Consider the following 19,865-nt stretch of genomic DNA (forward strand, 5'->3'; position numbering starts at 1 on the left):
TGTGGCTAAATGCCCAGATAGCATCTAATCAAGAATAAAAACTAAATAAAAAGAATGGCAAGAAACACTGAGATTGCTTTTCCCAAATACATAGGTACTAGGGCTGTAAATCACTTTTTGTTTCTTTTCCTAGTCTCAAGATGGTTGGATTTTTTTTTTCTTTCTGGGGAGGCTCAATGGCCTTTCCTTTCACAATTCAGAGAGATACAAATTATGCAAGTGAAGTTTTTTTTCCTCCTATACTATAGGAATCTGGAGTAACTGTTGGAAGCCATCTTTTTAAATTGTTGTCTATGACTCTGCTTGCTTTACTTGTTTACTTTAATCTCACATTTATTAACTTTTCTGGATGTACTGGTGTTTCAGCTGGTGAGTCTTTTGGTTTCTGAAAATTAGAGGATTAGCATTATTTATACAAACCATGTTCCTTGTCAGTAATGCTTAGTTCCTCATACCATTTACAAGATATTAATCATTTTTAGTATCATCTAGACACTACAGTTAAGGACTCAATTCATTTAAGGGACCACAACTAAATTTCTGAACATGCTAATCACTGTATATATCTGTGACAAATCATTATTTCAGAGAGCCCTTCTAAACTTGGCATAAGCACATGACACTGTTGTTTGAATTTTTCACAAGGGTGTACATTTCTTTACAAATGGCAACTTTCTGAGTAGATGACTTAAACTCAGCATATCTAAAACAGAACTCATTATCTTTTCCTCTAAATCCTCTCCTCTCCCCACTACCTTCCCTGTTACTGTAGAGTGTATAAAGTTGGAGACAACTGAAAAAAGATTGAACAAAATTTTATCTTGTATATAGCTTGCTTTGTTTATAAATATTGTTTGCATGCTGTCCCCCTTGTTAAACGGTAAGCTCCTTGATGGCAAGGACTGTTTTTTGCCTCTTTTTTTGTATCCCCAGCACTTAGCACAGTACCTGGTACATAGTAGGAGCTTAATGGATGTTTATTGATTGAATGATTAATTTAGAATACAGGTAAAAGAAATTATTCCTATCTAGCTAAGGAAGTGCAATAATGAGAAAGTAACTCTTTACATTTGTATATTGCTTTACAATCTACAAAGCATTTTTTGCATGTTTTATTGCATTTGATTCTCACAACAAAAGTGAGAGGAAGACAGTAGAAGCATTTTTATTTCCAGTTTTTAGAAATGAGAAAAATAGAGAAATTAAGTAAATTGCTTATACTCATATGATTAATAAGTGGTACAGCCTAGACTGGAATCCTGAATGAGTATTCTGACTCCTAGTAGCAAAAACCACTAGACTGTGAGTCAGATTCTCTTTCTACTCTAGTTTTAATTCCATCCTGTATTGATTGTGTGACCATGGGCAAGTAACTTGGATTTCCCTGAGCTTAGTTTCCATATTTGTAAATGCAGATAATAATATTTGCCTCACCAAGTAGTTATGAGTACCAAATGAAATAATGTATATGATAGTACTTTGATATGTATATATGTATGTATATGTGTGTATATGTATACATACACACACATATATATGTATTGCTCTCTTACCCTGTATGGTTAATGGGGATTTTTGTTTAGGTGTAGCTTGGACTAGATGTCCTCTGTACCTTTGAGGTACCTTTGAGCTCCACATTGCAAAGGTTTTATTCCTTGTGAGTTCATATCAGTGTTTTGAACCTTTTGACTTCTGGTAATTATATATTTCTTTGATTTCTTCCCAGAGCAGTTTTCCAGATGGAAGAAGAATTTTGTGGGAATTCTTTATTTGTCTTTTATCTGTTTTCTGATAAACATTACAATACAAATCTAAGACATTATCATTATGATATTAATCTGCTTTCCTATTACTGGACTGACTCCCTTAATTCATCCAGTCTGAAGAAAACACAGTCCCATTTTATGTTTTATATTATTGCACCATAGTTACTTCATAGTTACACATAGCACTTCTCTATAGACTTATTATGGGACAGCTAAGTGGACACAGTGGATATAGCACTGGGCTTGGAATCAGGAAGACTAATCTTCCTGTGTTCAAATCTGGCCTCAGAGACTTAGCTGGCTATGTGACCCTGGGCAAGTCATTTAACTCTGTTTTCCTCAGTTCCTCATCTGTAAAGTGAGCGGGAGAAGGAAATGGCAAACCAGTCCAATATCTTTGCCAAGAAAATCCCAAATAGGTCATGAAGAACTGGGCATGACTGAACAACAACAAAAGGTGCTTAACTATTTAACTATTCAAATGTATCTCTGAGCTCATCAATGTCAATATTCCCTCCAACCCATCAGTCACTACGGGCCCATCTTGTTCAACTCTTAACCAGGTAGTTCCATAAATTTACCACAGGGAGAACATCTAATATGCTTGGACCCTCCTTCATTTTTCCCCCTAACATCAGTAGTTAACCAGTGAAGCACTCAAGTTGTCCATGTTCTTAGCCTCACTACATAACCAGTTCATATTTTTTGATCATACATTTCTTTGATAACCTCCTTTACTTCAGTTCTTCTTTATAGTTCCTTATTTGTTTTATGTTGGTTCTGATTATGGCCACTATATTACTCTCTGTAGCCCATGGAATAATAATCATTTTAATTAATTAGAAATTATAGTATTCCATAACTTATAGCCATACAATAATACCAGGATAATTTGGGCTATAGAATATCATGGAAACTCTTGATATAATCTGTAACCACTCATAAGTTTGCCCTAACTACCCACACAAGAAAAACCAAGTGGATGAAGAAATGACTCTTATCCAGATTATGATATGAAGTTAGTTAGACAATTTATAGAGCTTGTCCTTCAGTATAGAGAGAGATACAGAAATATATAGAGAGAGCTATATCAATCCATCTCTGTAGAGATATATATCTTGGACATATCAGTATTGATATAGATATAGATGTAAAAATATATGTATATATCTATGTGGATATGGGTATATATATGTATATATGTATGCCTACATTTGTATATCCATATCTTGGACAAACAGTGCACTATCTGTAGCTTGATGCAGTCAATATTAGATCATCCAGAGACAGGAACATTTGAAAAACTTCACCATATAAGGGAAGTCTCTTTTCAATTTGAACTCTGTACAGGATCTCCTCCATAATAGTGGTTAACTCATTTGATGAGCCTAGTCTCTGTTTTATATGTTTGATATTAATGATCACAGGTTAATGAAACAAGATAAATTTGTTGTCACATCTTACATTGAATCTTGAATAAATTTGATATATAAATGATAGTCAATATGTTGAATGACAGCCATGGGGCTGGGTTTTGCCCATAGGGCTGAGTTTTGCTCTTGAAGATAACTATGATATTTTATGGGGCCTCTGATATTACTTAGTAAATGTAGGTACTTAAATTAGTAGGTAGGAAACTACTGCCCTACTCTTAATTCTGGGCCTTTGCATTTGGTCTCTTGAATTCTTGTCAGCCTCTTAGCCCATAACATTTGAGTTGATACCTACACTTAAAATGTTCAAGTCTTACTGAATCTAAAATTCAATGAACAAGGGATCTACAAATTCATTTAGAAAACCCTCAAGCTTACATTTGAAAAATGACTTAGTAAATTTGTAGTGTTTTTGCAACTAAGCATAATGAAGACTAAGTTATACTTTCCCTCAAGTCTACTCAAAATAAGAACATAGACAAAGCAAAATGGCGGTTTTTTACTATCATTCAGTGAATCCAAATGATACTATTCTTCCCTCTGTCACCCTCCCAGAAAAACTCTATCTTGTCTGAACTGTTGGGATTGACCAAGAGCTTTTTTCAAATTCACCATAAATTTACTAGATGAGTAATTCCTGTCTACACAAAGTGATCTGGGAGAGTTTCCACTCAGTTGCTCTAGTATTGTGTATCTATGCATTAATAAAGGGCATTAGCCTTTAGATATGTTAATCTGGCTATGGTTGGCAGTGTTTACATGCCGTTAGTTTGAATTTCCTTATTTTCCATTTGTTACAGGTAGTTAACATTCTAGAAAAATGTAAATTCTGTAAGAAGCATAAGTGTTTCACATAAACTAAGTCAGTTTGAAGCAAGACAAATCTGATAGTTGACCTTTATCTTGGGTTCCAGTAGGTGAAAATGTTAGACTTCTCAAGTGGATTAGTGCAGCCAAATTTCAAATGTCAAATAATTTTAAAATTCAATTATGTATTGTAAAAAGATCCATATTTGGTGAGTTCAAGAATGGCTATAATTAGAAAATTTTATATTTTTAAGGAGTTAAGCTATATGAATAAAAATAGATATCCTTCAGGAGTGTTAGGTTTCTCTTACTTCAGATTTTAAAAGCAATTCACTATCAGTCGGGAGATTGCATTTTACCCAAACAATATGTAAAATCTTTTTTTCCCCAAAACAATTTAAAATATAAAGAAAAAACAAAACTGTAAACATTGGAAATGCCTATAATTATACTTGACAATTCTACTAGCTGGTAGTCAGTGGTTAGCTATAATTTCCACTGTAAATAGCCAGAACTTTACAAAATAACTCCATGTCTTCAGTAAACAGATTCTCAACCCTATGGTCACTATATATTAGCTAATTGTAAAAGAACACACAGGTTGTACTTGGGGTACAGAGGGAGGAGGAGGAGAAGAAAAGAATCAGGGAAAGATGGAAGGATCTGCTGTGCAAATATGTTTACCCTGATATCATAAAACAGTTGGAAATTTAATTGTTGAGAAATAGATGCATTTGAGTTATATCTCTACTGCAATGCCAAGGGAAAAGTACTATGATTGTAATCCAAAGCCCTGTCTAAATCTTTACAACTTTGTCAGAATTGTTTAGATTCTGGGTTATCCTAATAGCTATAATTTCATAGAGTAAACATTTGTGCATAAATGCCCATTTCTGGTACTTATAAGACTGAATTGAGGGTTAATATGAGATGCTCCTACTCTCTGTGAAGGTACAAAAATCTCCCTTGAGTTCAATCCTTATCAAAGTCAGCAAAAACATTTTTTGTTCCTATGTCATGAAGATATTGCAATTTTAAGAACTCTTGACACTTTTTGAGAGTTTGCCTGTAGAGCCGATAAGCCTTTGGCGGATTTGATGCCAACTACTGAATGATTTACTTTGCTCCAATACTCTTCCAGAAGTTATAGGTTATGAATATAGACTAAGCTGTGTTCAGTTACCTGTGGTTGATGTGTCCAGTAGTAGCACTTAATGGCTTCAAGCCCTTTAGGTAGTAGAATTAGTTTTGTTCTCTATCCTTCATGTTGGAATATTTCAGCTTCATTTGTTGTTTAGGAACTCATTTTGTACATAATCCCAGTGTTTGGTACCACGTGGTACATAATGAGGGTTCAGAGGATGCAGGAAGGTTTTATTAATTTCTCCTAAAGTCAAGCTATTCTGAAATGAATGAGAAATGCACCATAGTCACATGAAAAGAATGACATTTACTGACCTTAGAGATAGCTGTAGATCAGGGGTTCTTGGTCTGGAACCCATGCACTTGTTTTTTGTTTTTGTTTTTTTAAATTCCTAACTGTATTTCAATATAATTAGTTTCCTTCTTAATTCTATATATTTTATTTTATGCATTCAAAAATATTATTCTGAGAAGGGGTCCATCAGTTTCATCATTGCCAAAGGGGTATATAGCATACACAAAAAAGATTAAGAACCTCTGTTCTAAAGGAGAAAAAAAGGAAATAATGACTTTAGCTATAGCTCTAAAAGGAAAAGGGAGAAAGTTATAAACAATTTTTTGAGAATGGTGATCTCTTCAATTCTTTAGGTATTTCTTACTCATTCCCTAGGCCTGTACTTTCTATACAGTAAGACTTCAATGAATACTTATTGACTTGAATAGAGAGTCAATATTTATTGATTTGGGCAAGATAAATTTCTGAGGAATTTATCGACTTGCTCTTTATTTTAGAAGCTGAATCATGAATTTCATTCGTGATCATTAAAGATGTATTAATTTATTTAGAATAATGAAAAAATGTAAGGTAAAAATGAACTTTGTTCCAGAGAGTCACAGAATAGGACCAATTGAGCTGCTATAAGAAACTATCCCCCTTGTGATATAGAGGAAAAGACATTGGGTTTGGGGCATGAGAACATGACTTTGAATCACAGTTCTACTGTTTACTAACTATGTGATCTTGGACAAGTTACTTCACCTATCTGGGCCTCAGTTTCTTAATTTTAAAAACATTAGGGTTAGAATAAATAAACTCAAAAATTCTTTCAGGTTCTAAATGATACAATCCTTTGTTGGTATGTTTGAGAGGCTCTCGCTCATTGCCATTTTTTTCTTACCCCTTCCCATCTCTGCCAAATGCTTGAAGTTCCTACTTAGTAACGCTTTATGTTACTTCTTGAAAATCCCAATTGAAAAGCTACTACTATTAGTTATCAGATTAATTAAGGTGTTATCATTCATTAATGTCTAAGTGATGAGTGGTTTAAGAGACTACCTAACCTGAAAGATCAAACAGAGTCCTGTAGGGATGAGACTAGTCACGGATAGATAAGTTTGATGAGTGGAGGAGGAAAAGTTCTAGGAATGAAGTGCTGCCTAAGGGAAAGTTCTGTTGAGGCACAGAGTGCCTACTAAAGTAGCCAGGCACAGGCACTAACGCATCTAACACCAGGTAATGGGGGTACTGAAAGTGCAGTGGTGGACCATTGAAAACAAAAGTTACCAGCCTTAGAATTTTGCCTTTGTCACCGTAGTCTCCTAATGCCTGTCTGTCTGTCTGTCTGTCTATTTATCTATCTGGATGAATGACATAATGTTTATACTTAACATGGAATCTGAGCTTTTTTTCACTATTGTTGATGGGTCTCCAATAATACCAAAATATTATTTCCTTTTTCTTTGTAAGTTTAGCATATATTTTTATCTATCATGGACACCATAATCCAAATGCCACAATACATTAGTCAGTCAGTCAGCTAGAATTTATTAAGCACCTATTTATTATGTGCCAGGCACTGAGTATAGTGCTTAGAACTCTAAGTCAAAAGAAGGGGATTATAGGGAAGGAAGTTCTCTATAATTTTTTTTTAAAAGTTAGGGAATCAGGATGTCTATACCCAGTTCTAATGGGGATCTGAAGTTTTTCTTGAAGCAAGTAAGTGTTGGAAAAGGTTTCATAACCAGAAAAGTCTCTGGGAAATTTCTCTTTCCATTCAACTCAGAAAGAATTTATTGTGTCTTATATTGCCTGGCACCATGCTAGGTGCTGGGAATACAAAGATAAAACATACAAAAGTTTTTACCCTCAAGAAACTTAGGTTCTACTGGAAACATACTGTACCCAGATAACTCTATACAAAATATATAAAAAGTATATACAAAATAATTATGAGGGAGTGGGTGGAACATGAAAATGGGGTAGAACATGAAAAACAGGTTGGGTGGATCAGGAAGGGCCATTAGAAAGTGGCATTTGTTATAAATCTTGAAAGGAGTTAGTAATTCTAAGAGGGAAAGGTGATAAAGGAGAACATTCCCCAGATATGTGTTACAGTCTGTGCAAAAACACAGTGATGGAGATGGAGTGTTATACATGGGGAATAGCCAGGCCAGTCTGGCAGGAATATAGAGTGTGTAAGAGTCATGTGAAATCTGTTTGGAAACATCATGATGGAAAGAGATTATGAAGGACTTTTTATACCAGAGAAGTTTGTATTTGACCATATGAAGAGAAATGGCAAGGTAAGGCCTATACTTTAGGAATAACAGTTTGGGAACTGTATGTAGGATGAATTGAAGCAGGTAGAGATTAGAGTCAAGGAGACCAATAAGGAGACTTGCAATGGTCCAGGTGAGAGGTCATAAAGGCCCAAACTAGTAGGATGGTAGCCATGTGATTGAATAATAAGAGACACTTATGAGAAATGTTGATAAGGTAGAATTGATAAGACTTGTATTGGATATTATGAGTGAGGGACAGTGACGATTCAGAATAATCTGATGTTGAGAACCTTGGTGAATGGAAGAATGGTGGTACCTTCAACAGAAATGAGGAAGTTAGGAAGTAAGTTAGTTTTGAAGGTGAAGATGATTTCTATTTTGGACATAATAAGGTTGAAATGCCCATTATACATCCAAGAAGAATGTCCCACAGGAAGTTGATGATAAGGAACTAGAGTTCTGGAGAGAGATGAGAACTGAATATTTAGATTTGAGGGTCATTTGAGGAGAGTTGATAATTGAACCCATGGAAACTGATAATAAGAGGAAAATACTCAAGACATCTTGGGATACATTCAAAATTAGGGGTAGAATGGGGATGGTGATCCATCAAAGGAGTCTGAGAAGGAAGAGCCAGGTAGATTGGAAAAGAACAAAGAGAGAGCAGTGTTGTAAAAAACCTAGAAAAGAAATTGTATCCAACAGTGGTGGTCACTTGTGTCAGATGCTACAGAGAGGTCAAGAAGGCTAAACACTGAGAAAAGGCCATTGAATTTAGCAACTGAGAAGTCATTGGTAACCTTGGAGAAAACAGTTTCCTTTGAGTTGGGTGGGGGGATAATTAGAAACCACTATTTCAGGGGGCTAATAAGTAAGTGATAGGTAAGAAAGTGGAGGCCACTAAGCTTTATGTTTAGTGGGAGAGTACCAGGATACTTGTTTATTAAACAAAAACTTAGGTTATTATCACAATTCTGGTTTCTTTTAAAAATATTTTTGAATGGGACTTTAGCCATTATGCCTATGCAGTTAATAGGTATTCATTTTTCTTTTCATCTTATGAAATCTCCACTTTGATTTTTGTTCTTCAGTTTATAAAATGAAGGTCATATCACTTGAATCTAATGTGAAGCTTTAATATTCAAATATTAAAATGGATCCATTTTACTCCAACAGTATAAATTACAGCCCATTCATTCCTGTCCATCCTGTACCTCTCTTGTCCATGTTTTCCTACATGTTCTCTATGGGAAGTTTACCCAACAAGCTGAAGGATTTCCTCATTTTCTCAACATCATTCGAATACTCTGCATGTCTGGCTGCCACATGACTAGCCCATCCGCTGTCCTTATCACACAATTCCTTCATGACATCTTTTATTCCTGTTCTTCTTTGGAGTTCCATGCTGTATACTACTATATCCACCATGAACCTCTCCATTGTTCTCTATGCAGTGGCATTCCATATTTTGCTGCTGCCATATAGAAACATTAGTGAAATTTTAGCATTGAAAAAGTAGGCCTTTGTTTTCATCAGAAGCTTGGACCTCAGTACAAAAGAAAAAGAGCTTTGCAATTTGCTGGAAACAGACCTACCTACTCTCTACTTTTTCAGGGCTAGGCCTAGCTCATTGTCTATCTGAAACTTTAAGGGTTAAAAGTTATCTATCAGAATGACAGATCCTGCCCAGTTTAAGGTTCAATTTATTTAATTAATTGCTGTCATAAACTCATTGTTACTGAATGGCTGTTACTGCATGGTACTATTTACAGTGCTGCAGGGCATAGATAAACACAAACCAAAAACAAAAAAACAAACCAAAAAAAAAAAAACAAAAACAGCCCCCAAAACCCATACAAAAGTCGTGCTCTGTGGCTTCTAAGAGTTAAGCCTGGTCAGATAAGATGATTTATTGAAACTAAATAATGCAAACTATTTACAAAATCTTGAGCTATATATCATCCAATTTTTCAAAATTCATCCAGAACATAGAGCCAAAATAATTAAATATGTGATAAGGTGTAATGGTAAGCCTCATGAGATCTTATCTACAAAGAGCTTTTAGAGTCTCAAGTACAATTGTGATACAGACCTTTTTTTTCTTTCTGAGGAGTTAAATGATAGTATGCTTGAAGAATATTAAATTGGCTTGTAATTCTATTTATAAATGCATATGAATAATTTGTTTTATTATATCACCCATAAAAATTAATCAAGTTGCAGTCTAAATTTATCTTAGAATCAGACTGAAATTAATATTTATTTCTCTCTTATTTTACTTTTCAGTTGGACTAGACCAATTTTGAGGAAAGGTTTCAGACAACGCTTGGAATTGTCAGACATTTATCAAATTCCCTCCTCTAACTCTGCAGACCATCTATCTGAAAAATTAGAAAGGTATGATCATATGTATCTGTTTTACAGTTGAAGAGTAAAAAGTACTTGCCATACTGTTTTTAGAAGCATAAAAGTGATTAGGTAATTTGGAGGGAAATGTTAATTTGAATAGTAGTAAGTACTGTCTATTGGAAAGAGTGAAACAAAATAATAAATTTTATAGTTTCTGAAATTTAAAAAGTGCTATTAGGACCCTTAAAACTTATAAACACTCTAAAGATCCATGATTTCTTCACCATATGAAACTCATTTCATTAACACATGAGACTAGGGATACCCTCAAGATATCTGAGGGAGTGGCCTGAGGTACCTGGTGATTCAATAACTTGACTAGGAACAACACGTATAGTTGTCATTGGAACTAGAATTTGAACCCAGCTCTTCCTGATTCCAAGCCCACCCCATTATATACTAGACCACAGGTATCAAACTTGTAGCCCACAGTGAGTGCCACCAGCATGTAACTGGGAAAGGCTTAACAAAATAGATAAAAACACAACATACATGATGTTAATTTATGATTTTCTAAGTCAATATATTGCCTGTAGGGATTGTTTTAATGTAACAGCTATTTGACAGTTAAGAAGTAATATTTACTCTTGTAAAGAAATCCAAAATTATTTTTGTTCTTCTATTGCTTATTTATAAATTGATAGAACCATAATTTTATTGGGAGAGGGGCATTCCCCTTATGGAAGCAGATCATGATCTTTCCATACCTCATTCTATATAATTCTTAACCACATCTCCCAATAATTCTTCCAAAGACCATCTACTTAACATAGTCATCCACTGCATCCCGGGTCATCACCAGTTGTCCTGACTTTTGTCTTGCCACAGGACTTTGATGACTCTGAGAGAGTGAGGCTCATGACTTCATGAAACTCTGCCTCACTTAACTCTGATTCCCTCACCAGTCAAGACAGCACCCTATGATGTCATTGGTCCTCTTCAAAATAAAGGACAAACAACAATCTAATACACAATGGGCCTCCATTGTATTAACTATCTTGAGTTTACTAGCATGCCATCTTAGCATCTTTTGTCTACTATTCTCAATTCATGATCTGTCCTCTTTTTATTCTTATTTGTGCTTGATCAAGCTGAATGACCACTTGCCAAAGATGTTTGTAGAGCCCTTTATAAACTTAACTTTTCACATCACCTAGACCCCCAGTCTCTTTATGAGAAGCAACAGATGATTCCCAGTGCATGTACAAGTTGAACTAGATGGCCACTGAGGTCACTTCCAGTTCCTGAATTCTGTTCCTGGATCTTCAGAGAAAGTCTAGCCTCTTGCCTTTCCAAGGTTTCAATGGATAATAGCCTGGACACTTGTCCAGGAAGTATGGAAATCATGGGACTGAGTTGAGCACAGGGTTCACTCCAGGCTCCAGGTGTAGGGCCACTCCTTGGACTGGAGAACTCTGAGTTGCACACAGGCATCTCGCTTGACTTTGAATCTTCTCATGAGTGTCTTGCCTTTATTATGCAGAATGACATTAATAGGCATGCCAGTTTACAAAATGCAGAATTGTCCTCTACTTTGTAACTGCTTACACAAGTTATTGTATATTTGATCTCTGAATGGTTAGAGAATAGTGCATACTGATTTTTTTTTTTTGGTGAGACAATTGAGGTTAAGTGACTTGGATTTTTGTTTTTTGTTTTGACTAGGCAATGGGGGTTAAATGACTTGCCCAGGGTCACACAGTTAGTATTATGTGTCTGAGGCTGGATTTGAACTCAGGTCCTCCTGAATCCAGGGCTGTTGCTGTATCCACTGCACCACCTAGCTGCCCCCAATATACTGATATTCTTTAGAAATACAATGCTACTTTAGAAAAAGATAGGGATGCATGGAACTTTAAGCTTTTTATTAACAGGATACTCTGAGAACAACTGGAGAAAGAAATGGCAAACTCCAGTATCTTTGCCAAGAAAACCCCAAATGGAGTCATGAAGAGTTGGACACAATGGGAAAATTACTGAACACTACCAATATTTTACAAGATGATAATATCTAATGACAGATATAGTATTTAACAAAAAGTAAACAAACGGTGTAGTAGAAATACAGGCAGAATTTCTCAGTTTCTTAACTACATAATTTCTATTCCTAACACTAGGTATGACAAAATAGCTATGGTGAATTCCTTAAGTTGATCTTGTTTACTATTTTAAATCTTTCACTTTTAAAACTGTATCTAATACTAAACTAAAAGAGAGATCATGCGGAGAAAGTTGACCCTAGAAGAGTCAAGAGAGGTGCAAGAGAGATACCTTTAATACATACTAGTGGTAGGACTTTGGGTAAGTTACTTAACCTCTTAGTGCCTTAGGCAACTTTTTAAGACTATAAACTGCATGCTTTTGAGAACCCAAGGGTAATTAATTCACCACAGAGAAAATTTTTTTTAATATTTAAGATTTTTTTTAACATTGGTTTTGAAGTAATCAAACTCAAATCTTCCAGGAGGAACCCCATCTGAATAAAAAGATTTGCATGAAAAGTCATTGTTTTCAGTTGGGTCAAACCCTCCTTCATCTTTTTGGTTATGAAATATATGGAAACTGTGATCATTGAAGTGGGACAAAAGTGCTGATTGATTATCATTAATTATGGAGAGCTTACAGGGCTGGGCTCTGTGATACTCCAAATAGACAGTTAACAGTGAAACCATTCTCATTCAGATCATAGAACAGTAAACTTTTAAGCTGAAGGATTCCTGTGCTATGTGTGGGCTAGCAAATTAATAGATTGGTAAATGGGTGTTTTTAAGTGCTCCAATGAACTGATGATGAAACATCTCTCCATTTGTTCATTGGAGAAGAGGGAGACAATATGTATGGAATGTGGTATATCCTGTCAGATGGGATCACAATTGCCCTGTGTTTTGTTTATTTATGTAGATATGTGTGTGCTTGTTTCTGATACAAGGTGGAATTCAGTGAAGAAGGAGATGACTTTGGTGGGGGAAAAGTCATCAATAAGCTTAAAAATAAAAACAAATAAAAAAAAGATTATAGCTTGCAGAACTATTGCTGGTCTGGGCATTGGTATAGGGAAGTTCCAATGAGTGAGAATATTAGATAGATTCATAATTTTAAGCTCATAACTCCCAGTGAGGGAGTTTCTTACTTAGATGGAATCATAAATCCAGACAAAACTAAGATATTAGGAAAATTCAACCTTCTAACTTTTCAGCTTACTGTTTGAGTTTAAATTGTATGTGCTACTTAAGTGGTAAAGATCTAGGAAAATTTTTTGCTAAACTTACAAAATTTTGAAAGACATATTTTAGAATACCTTTTCTGTTTTTTTTTCTTTCTTTTCTTTTAAACTGATTTTCTTCTTTCTGAAGGTTATAGAAACTCCTAAAATTTTTTGCCCATTATTTCTGGTGTTAGACAGTACAGTGCTTTCCGTTAAGAAATACACTGTGACCTTTTCATGAATCAATTCCCTGAAGGGTGATATATGGTGAGGCATTTAAATGTGCCAAATATGTGACTGAACTAGATTTGAACTTTTATTGAGTTATCAAGTCAGTGAGCATTGGGTCTTTGGGGTCTTTACAAATTTTTTTGTTTCTTAAGTCAATTTGACTAAATCTCCTTGGAAATACTTGGGTGAATCAAACTATGTTGAGAGCACATAACAACCCAAACATTGTCCTTCCAACTTAATGGTCTCGTATTTTGTGTTTCTTTTTCAGGGAATGGGACAGAGAGCTGGCATCAAAGAAAAAACCCAAACTCATTAATGCCCTTCGGCGATGTTTTTTCTGGAGATTTGTGTTTCATGGAATCATATTATATTTAGGGGTAAGAATGCCGCAAATAAATTCATTATAGGTATATAAAATGATCCCAATCTCTGTAATTGTAATAGCTAGCATTTCTATACTGCTTAAGGTTTGCCAAACACTTTGCATGTGTTATTTTAACCTCTCAGCATCCCTGTGAGGTAGGTGCAGATGAGTAACCTGAGGTTAAGTTACTTAGCCAGGGTCACACAGTTAGTAAGTATCTGAGGCTGGATTTGAACTCAGCCCTTGGTGACTCCAATACTTTATCTGCCTAACTTTATTTCAATGGGACTGATACAACAAGCTGGCAATGCATTGTTTTGGGTTTTTTTCAGTAATATGTAAGGAAAAACTTACAAGTTGGAACCATTGTAACCAGGAAGGAACTTCAAATCTCTGCTATAGAGATGTAAAATTTTAATTAATTTTTTTTTCTTTTTTGCTAGGCCACAATTTCCTTATCTGCAGTATGGGTAAATTGGACTACATGACCTCTTAGATACCTTCTAGCTCTAAATCTATGTAGAAAGAGGGGCCATGAAGACCAACACAAGTACAAGGTATCAGCACACCAAGTGCTTGAACCTCAAAACTAAATATTTTACCCAGCTCTGAAACACATTCCAGAGCAAATGTGCTTTCCATTCCTTCTTGGATTGCAAGTAGCAAATTAAACTTAACAATTAATGTGCTCATATGAATTGCTTCTTCTAAATAAGTACTCTTTCAGTACCAGTTCACTGTTCATTCTGTGCCTTAGATTAAATGTTGCCTTTGCTTTCCAGAGATCTGAATAGCAGAAGTAGCATAAGGGGGAAAATGGCTCTTAGCCATCTGCCCTTTCAGGGCCTGAGGACCTGGGTTTGAGTGTACACCAGTGATGGGGAACCTGCGGCCTCGAGGCCACATGTGGCCCTCTAGGTCCTCAAGTGCGACCCTTTGACTGAATCCAAACTTCACAAAACAAATCCCCTTAATAAAAGGATTTGTTCTGTAAAACTTGGACTCAATCAAAAGGCCATACCCAAGGACCTAGAAGGCCACATGTGGCCTTGAGGCTGCAAGTTCCCATCCCTGGACTAGGCTCTATTCTATAACCTGCTATATGAATTGTGGCAAGAGATTTCAACTCTTTTAGTCCTCTGTTTCCTTTTTTTGGTAAATTGAGGGGGCCAAACTAGATTATTTTTAAATTCTCTTCTGGCTCTAAATCTTATGCTGAACTGCTTTCCAGTGATGCGAAACAAGGTTTTTTAAATTTTGCATTGTGGTACTGTAGGCAAGTGACAATCTTGAACTGCATTCATTAGGCTTGTCGTGTATTGCATCAGGGTAGATGTGACCTTAGACTGAAATGCTAAATCCAGAGGCAGTGTTGAAAAGGCAGCTTAGGACTTTACATACCTGCTTCCTAAGTGTAACTTTGATTCCATACGTCATCTCTTAAACACTTTAGCTTTTACCTAGAAAAGTTGGTGACAGAGATTGCAAATGAGTTTATTCTTCACATTAGAGCTGCATAAAATATTTGGTTTGGGGTTTCAGGTACTCTGTGTGTTGCTTTCTTGTACTTACGTTGGTCTACCTGACCTCTCCTTAGAGGTCATGTAGTCCAAACTACCCATACTGCAGATGAGGAAATTGTGGCCTAGCAAGTTTAAGTGACCTACTCGAGATCACGTGGGTAATAATCAACAGAAGTGATATTTGATCTCAGGTACTCTGGCTCCAGAGAAAGTGTGCTTTCTACTATACACTGTTACATGTTTAGGCAATATTAGATAATTATCTGAAAGGCAACTGCTGGTGTAATGGATAAAATGCTAGATGTAGAGTCTGAAAGACTGAGTTCAAATCCTGCTTCAGACAATTATTGCTGTGTAACCCTGGACAGGTCATTTAATCTCTGTTTATCTCAATTTCTTCATCTATAAAACTTAAAACGTGATTTCCAAAAGATAGCTTCACTGTATGATTGGAAGAGTAACACTTCCTTCCTTTTTCTTTTTTCTTTTTGGAGAGGATGTTGGGAATTTTTAAATCTTGTGGATTTTTTTTGGTGGGTGGTGGTGTGTGAGTTGTCAAGGGCAGAGTGGAGGAGGAGGGAGTCTGCATTCTCCATTGCTATTTAAAAAATTCATGGAAATAATTTTATTTTGAGAATTTTGAAAATTTTACAACATACTTTGAAATTCTCTGTGCTAAGTAAAATTAGAGTTCAGAATCCCTGGTATGGTGATCACATAATCAAATTCATGTATTGGATATTTTCTTTACATTCTACTTTTCTAGGGTAACTCATGATCTTTGGCCTTATAGAAATCATACTAGAGTTTATTCCTTGAATGTATTATATAGAGATAATTTACAATTGTCCTTTATGACAGATATAGGTAGATAGAGTGATAGACAGACAGAAAGACTAACAGACAAACCTTTGGTGTGACCGTGGCCATTCTAGGCCTTTCTGGACCCTTCTTATCAGTAAATGGATGGTATCAGGGTATCTAGTCCTCAAAGTCTCTTCCAAGCCCAGAATTCTAGCCTAATATTTGAACATATTCTCTGCTTCTGTATACTGGTCTAGGATTATGATGACCTAGATCCATAACATAGCTGTATGTTGTCCCTAGATGTTGTTCTATTACATATGGCTTGTGTTGAATAACATCCTCATCTTCTCCTTAGTAACACATTATCTACCATTACATAATTACTAGTTCCCCAAAGTTGGAGGTGAGCCCTGCCACTACTCCCTTTCTATTTATGTCATCTATTTGTACAACACTCTTTTCCCTTGATTCCCTACAGTGCATAAATTAAATTTAATCCAGTCCAACAAACATTTATTAAGCAATGCACTATGCTAAGCACTGATGATGCAAAGACAAAAACGAAAAACATCACTTCTTCTGTCCTCTAGAAGCTTGTATTCTACTGGTACATATGAACAAAGCAAATCATTTCATAGATAAAAATTACTTATATTGTTAAATAGATGTTTATGCAAATTATGAAGTCTTGTCCAATAGAAACGTAGAGCTATTAAGAAATCTAGGAGATCATCAGTATAATTCACTGGACCTGACCTTGAAAAGTGACTCTACCTTGTGACTTTGAGCAAGTCACTTCTCTGGGCCTCAGTTTCCTCATGTTTAAAATGAGGAGATAGAACTAGATCTCTAAGGTCCCTTTTAACCTTAGGTCTATGACATAATCAAACTCTCTTGTTTTATAGATGAGAAAACTGAACCTTATAGCTATGAATTGACTTGCAGAGGGTTGCACAGAAAATTAGTGGCAAAGTTGGGACTAGAATTCAGATGTCCCAGGGCCAGGCTGTTCCCACTGATACTACAATGTCACATTAAGTATTGTAATAATATTCAGTATCTAATAATTGTAGCTGAAGTTCTTTATAAAATAACACATCATTAACAGTTCACAGTCCTAAGTCTCTCTGTGAACTTAGACAGTTATGAAGTTTCGCATAAAATCAGAACTCATAGAGAGCTTAAATGACCATATGATGATTGCCTTTGCAGTGAGCGAAGCATTCCAGGGTATGTGGTCTCTAGGCTTGCCTAACCCCCATTCCTCTTGCTCAACTTATAATTCCATTACTTCCCAGGTGATGCTTGAAATTATTACAACTTTGCTGCTGCAAATAAGTAGCAGTTATAATTCCCAAGCTTTTTTTTTTTTTAATAATGAATACACTTGGCCAAGATGGCAGATTAGAGGCAACTCAGCTGAACTCTCTCAATATTCTTCTCCAAATAACTTTAAAACAATGACATGAATGAAATTATGGAGCAACAGAGCCAACAAAAGATCAAGGCAAGGTATTTTTCTGGCCTAAGAAAACTTAGGAGGTTGGCAAGAGAAGTTGGTGACACTGGGTTGGAAGCCTGTCCAGGGGCCCGCATACCTGGCAACAACAACAGTGGTCACAACAACAGCAGCAGCTTTGGGAGCTCTCAGCCCAGACAAGGTAAATGGGCCAGACAACTGGTAAGAAAGAGATTACAGGGGACCCTTTGCTATTACAAAGTACAGATGGCACTGATTGGCAAATCTATTGCCTATACACAGTTCTGAGTCACAGTTTTAGAGTGGAGAAGAGAGCTGGGGGTCAGTCACAAGGGAGTAGGGTCCCTGGTCTCAGTTCCAAGGCAAAGAGAGTACTAAAAGAGTTGCTCCAGGGAACCAGGGCCCTTCCTGGGTAAAGACCAGAGTGCAGACCACACCTCACAGGATCATACCACTTTGGAGTAACAAAAACTTACAGATATCCAGAACTAGCTCTGAAAACAATAGCATGAAAAAGGCTAAAGCTTAGGCAGTGCCTCCCCACCCCCAGGTGAGCAGGGCCCAATTTTAACATAAAGTTCAAAGTCAAGAAATAGGCTAGAAAAATGAGAGCAAACAACAAAAAAATAAATTGACCATAAAAAGCTACTACAGTGGCAGGGAACATCAAGACATACACTCCGAAGAAGCCAACGATGTGAAAACATCAATAAACAAAGCCTCAAAGAAAAATTCTAATTGGACCCATGCCCAACAAGAATTCCTGGAAAAGCTAAAGAAAAAACTGAATGGTAGAGGAAAAACTGGGAAAAGAAATGAGAGTGATGCAAGAAAACTATGAAAAGAAAATTAATAGCTTGGTAAAAGAGGTACAAAAAATACTTAAGAAAATAACTCCTTAAAAAGCAGAATAGACCAAATGAAAAAGGAGGTACAAAAATTGACTGAAGAAAATAATTCCTTAAAAAGCGGAATTGGCCAAATGGAAAGAAGAGGTACAAAATCTCACTGAAGAGAATAATTCCTTAAAAATTAGAATTGGATAAGTGGAAGCTAATGACTCCATGAGACATGAAGAAACAATAAAACAAAGTCAAAAGAATAAAAAAAAAAGAACAAAATGTGAAATATCTCATTGGAAATACAACTGACCTGGAAAATAGATCAAGGTGAGATCATTTAAGAATCATTGGGCTAACTGAAAGCCATGATCAAAGAAAGAGCCTAGACATCACATTTCAAGAAATTATCAAGGAAAACTGCCTTGATATTTTAGATCCAGGGGGTAAAATAGAAATTAAAAGCATCCACCATGAATTACCTCCTGAAAGAAATCTCAAAATAAAAACTCCCAGGAATATTATAGCCAAATTCCAGAGTGCCCATATCAAAAAGAAAATACTTCAAGCAGCCAGAAAGGAATAATTGATAGATTGTGAAGCCATGGTTAGGATCATATAAGATTTAGTGGTTTCCACATTAAAGGAGCAGAGGGATTGGAATATGATATTCTGGAAGGCAAAGGAGCTAGAATTACAACCAAGAATCACCTACCCAGCAAAACTGAGTATAAATCTTCAGGGGAAACAATCTTCAGGGGATATTTAATGCAATAGAGGACTTTCAAATATTTCTGATGAAAAGACCGGAGTTGAATAGAAAATTTGACATTCAAACACAAGACTCAAGAACAACATAAAAAGGTAAATATGAAAGAGTAATCATAAGGGTTTCAATAAAGTTAAACTGTTTACATTCCTATTTGGGAAGATGATACATGTAACTTCTAAGAACTTTGTCATTATTAGGGCAGTTAGAAGGCATTTACATGGATAAAGAGCTTGGCTGTGAGTCAGTTATGTTGGCATGATCTCCAAAAAAAAAGGGGGGGGATAACGATAACAAAGAGGGATGCATTGGGAGAAGGAAGAAGGGAGAGGTAGAATGAAAAAAATTTTTCTCACATAAAAGAGGTGTGTAAGGGAGAGCTTTTACAGTAGAGGGGAAAATGGTTGGAGGGGAATAAATGGCAATATTTGAACTTCCATCTCATTGGAATTGGTTCAAAGAGAGCAGAATACACACACACACACACACACACACACACACACACATACACACACACAAACACA

General features: G+C 35.9%; 1 protein-coding gene across 5 annotated transcripts in view; it reads left to right on the forward strand.

Moving 5' to 3' along the window:
* CFTR (cystic fibrosis transmembrane conductance regulator) overlaps window positions 1-19,865 on the forward strand; it is a 233,898-nt gene that overhangs the window by 32,544 nt on the left and 181,489 nt on the right. For 4 of the 5 annotated variants that reach the window (XM_027845011.1, XM_027845012.1, XM_027845015.1 and 1 more), the window contains 2 exons: window positions 9,998-10,108; window positions 13,828-13,936. In XM_027845011.1, coding sequence (XP_027700812.1) covers window positions 9,998-10,108; window positions 13,828-13,936 — 220 coding nt within the window. The remainder of the gene's footprint in view (window positions 1-9,997; window positions 10,109-13,827; window positions 13,937-19,865) is intronic. The other variant, XM_027845013.1, reaches the window with a different exon arrangement.

The sequence above is a fragment of the Vombatus ursinus genome, unplaced genomic scaffold (assembly GCF_900497805.2).
Source record: "Vombatus ursinus unplaced genomic scaffold, bare-nosed wombat genome assembly UNPS02014946.1, whole genome shotgun sequence".
Taxonomy (NCBI): Eukaryota; Metazoa; Chordata; class Mammalia; order Diprotodontia; family Vombatidae; genus Vombatus; species Vombatus ursinus.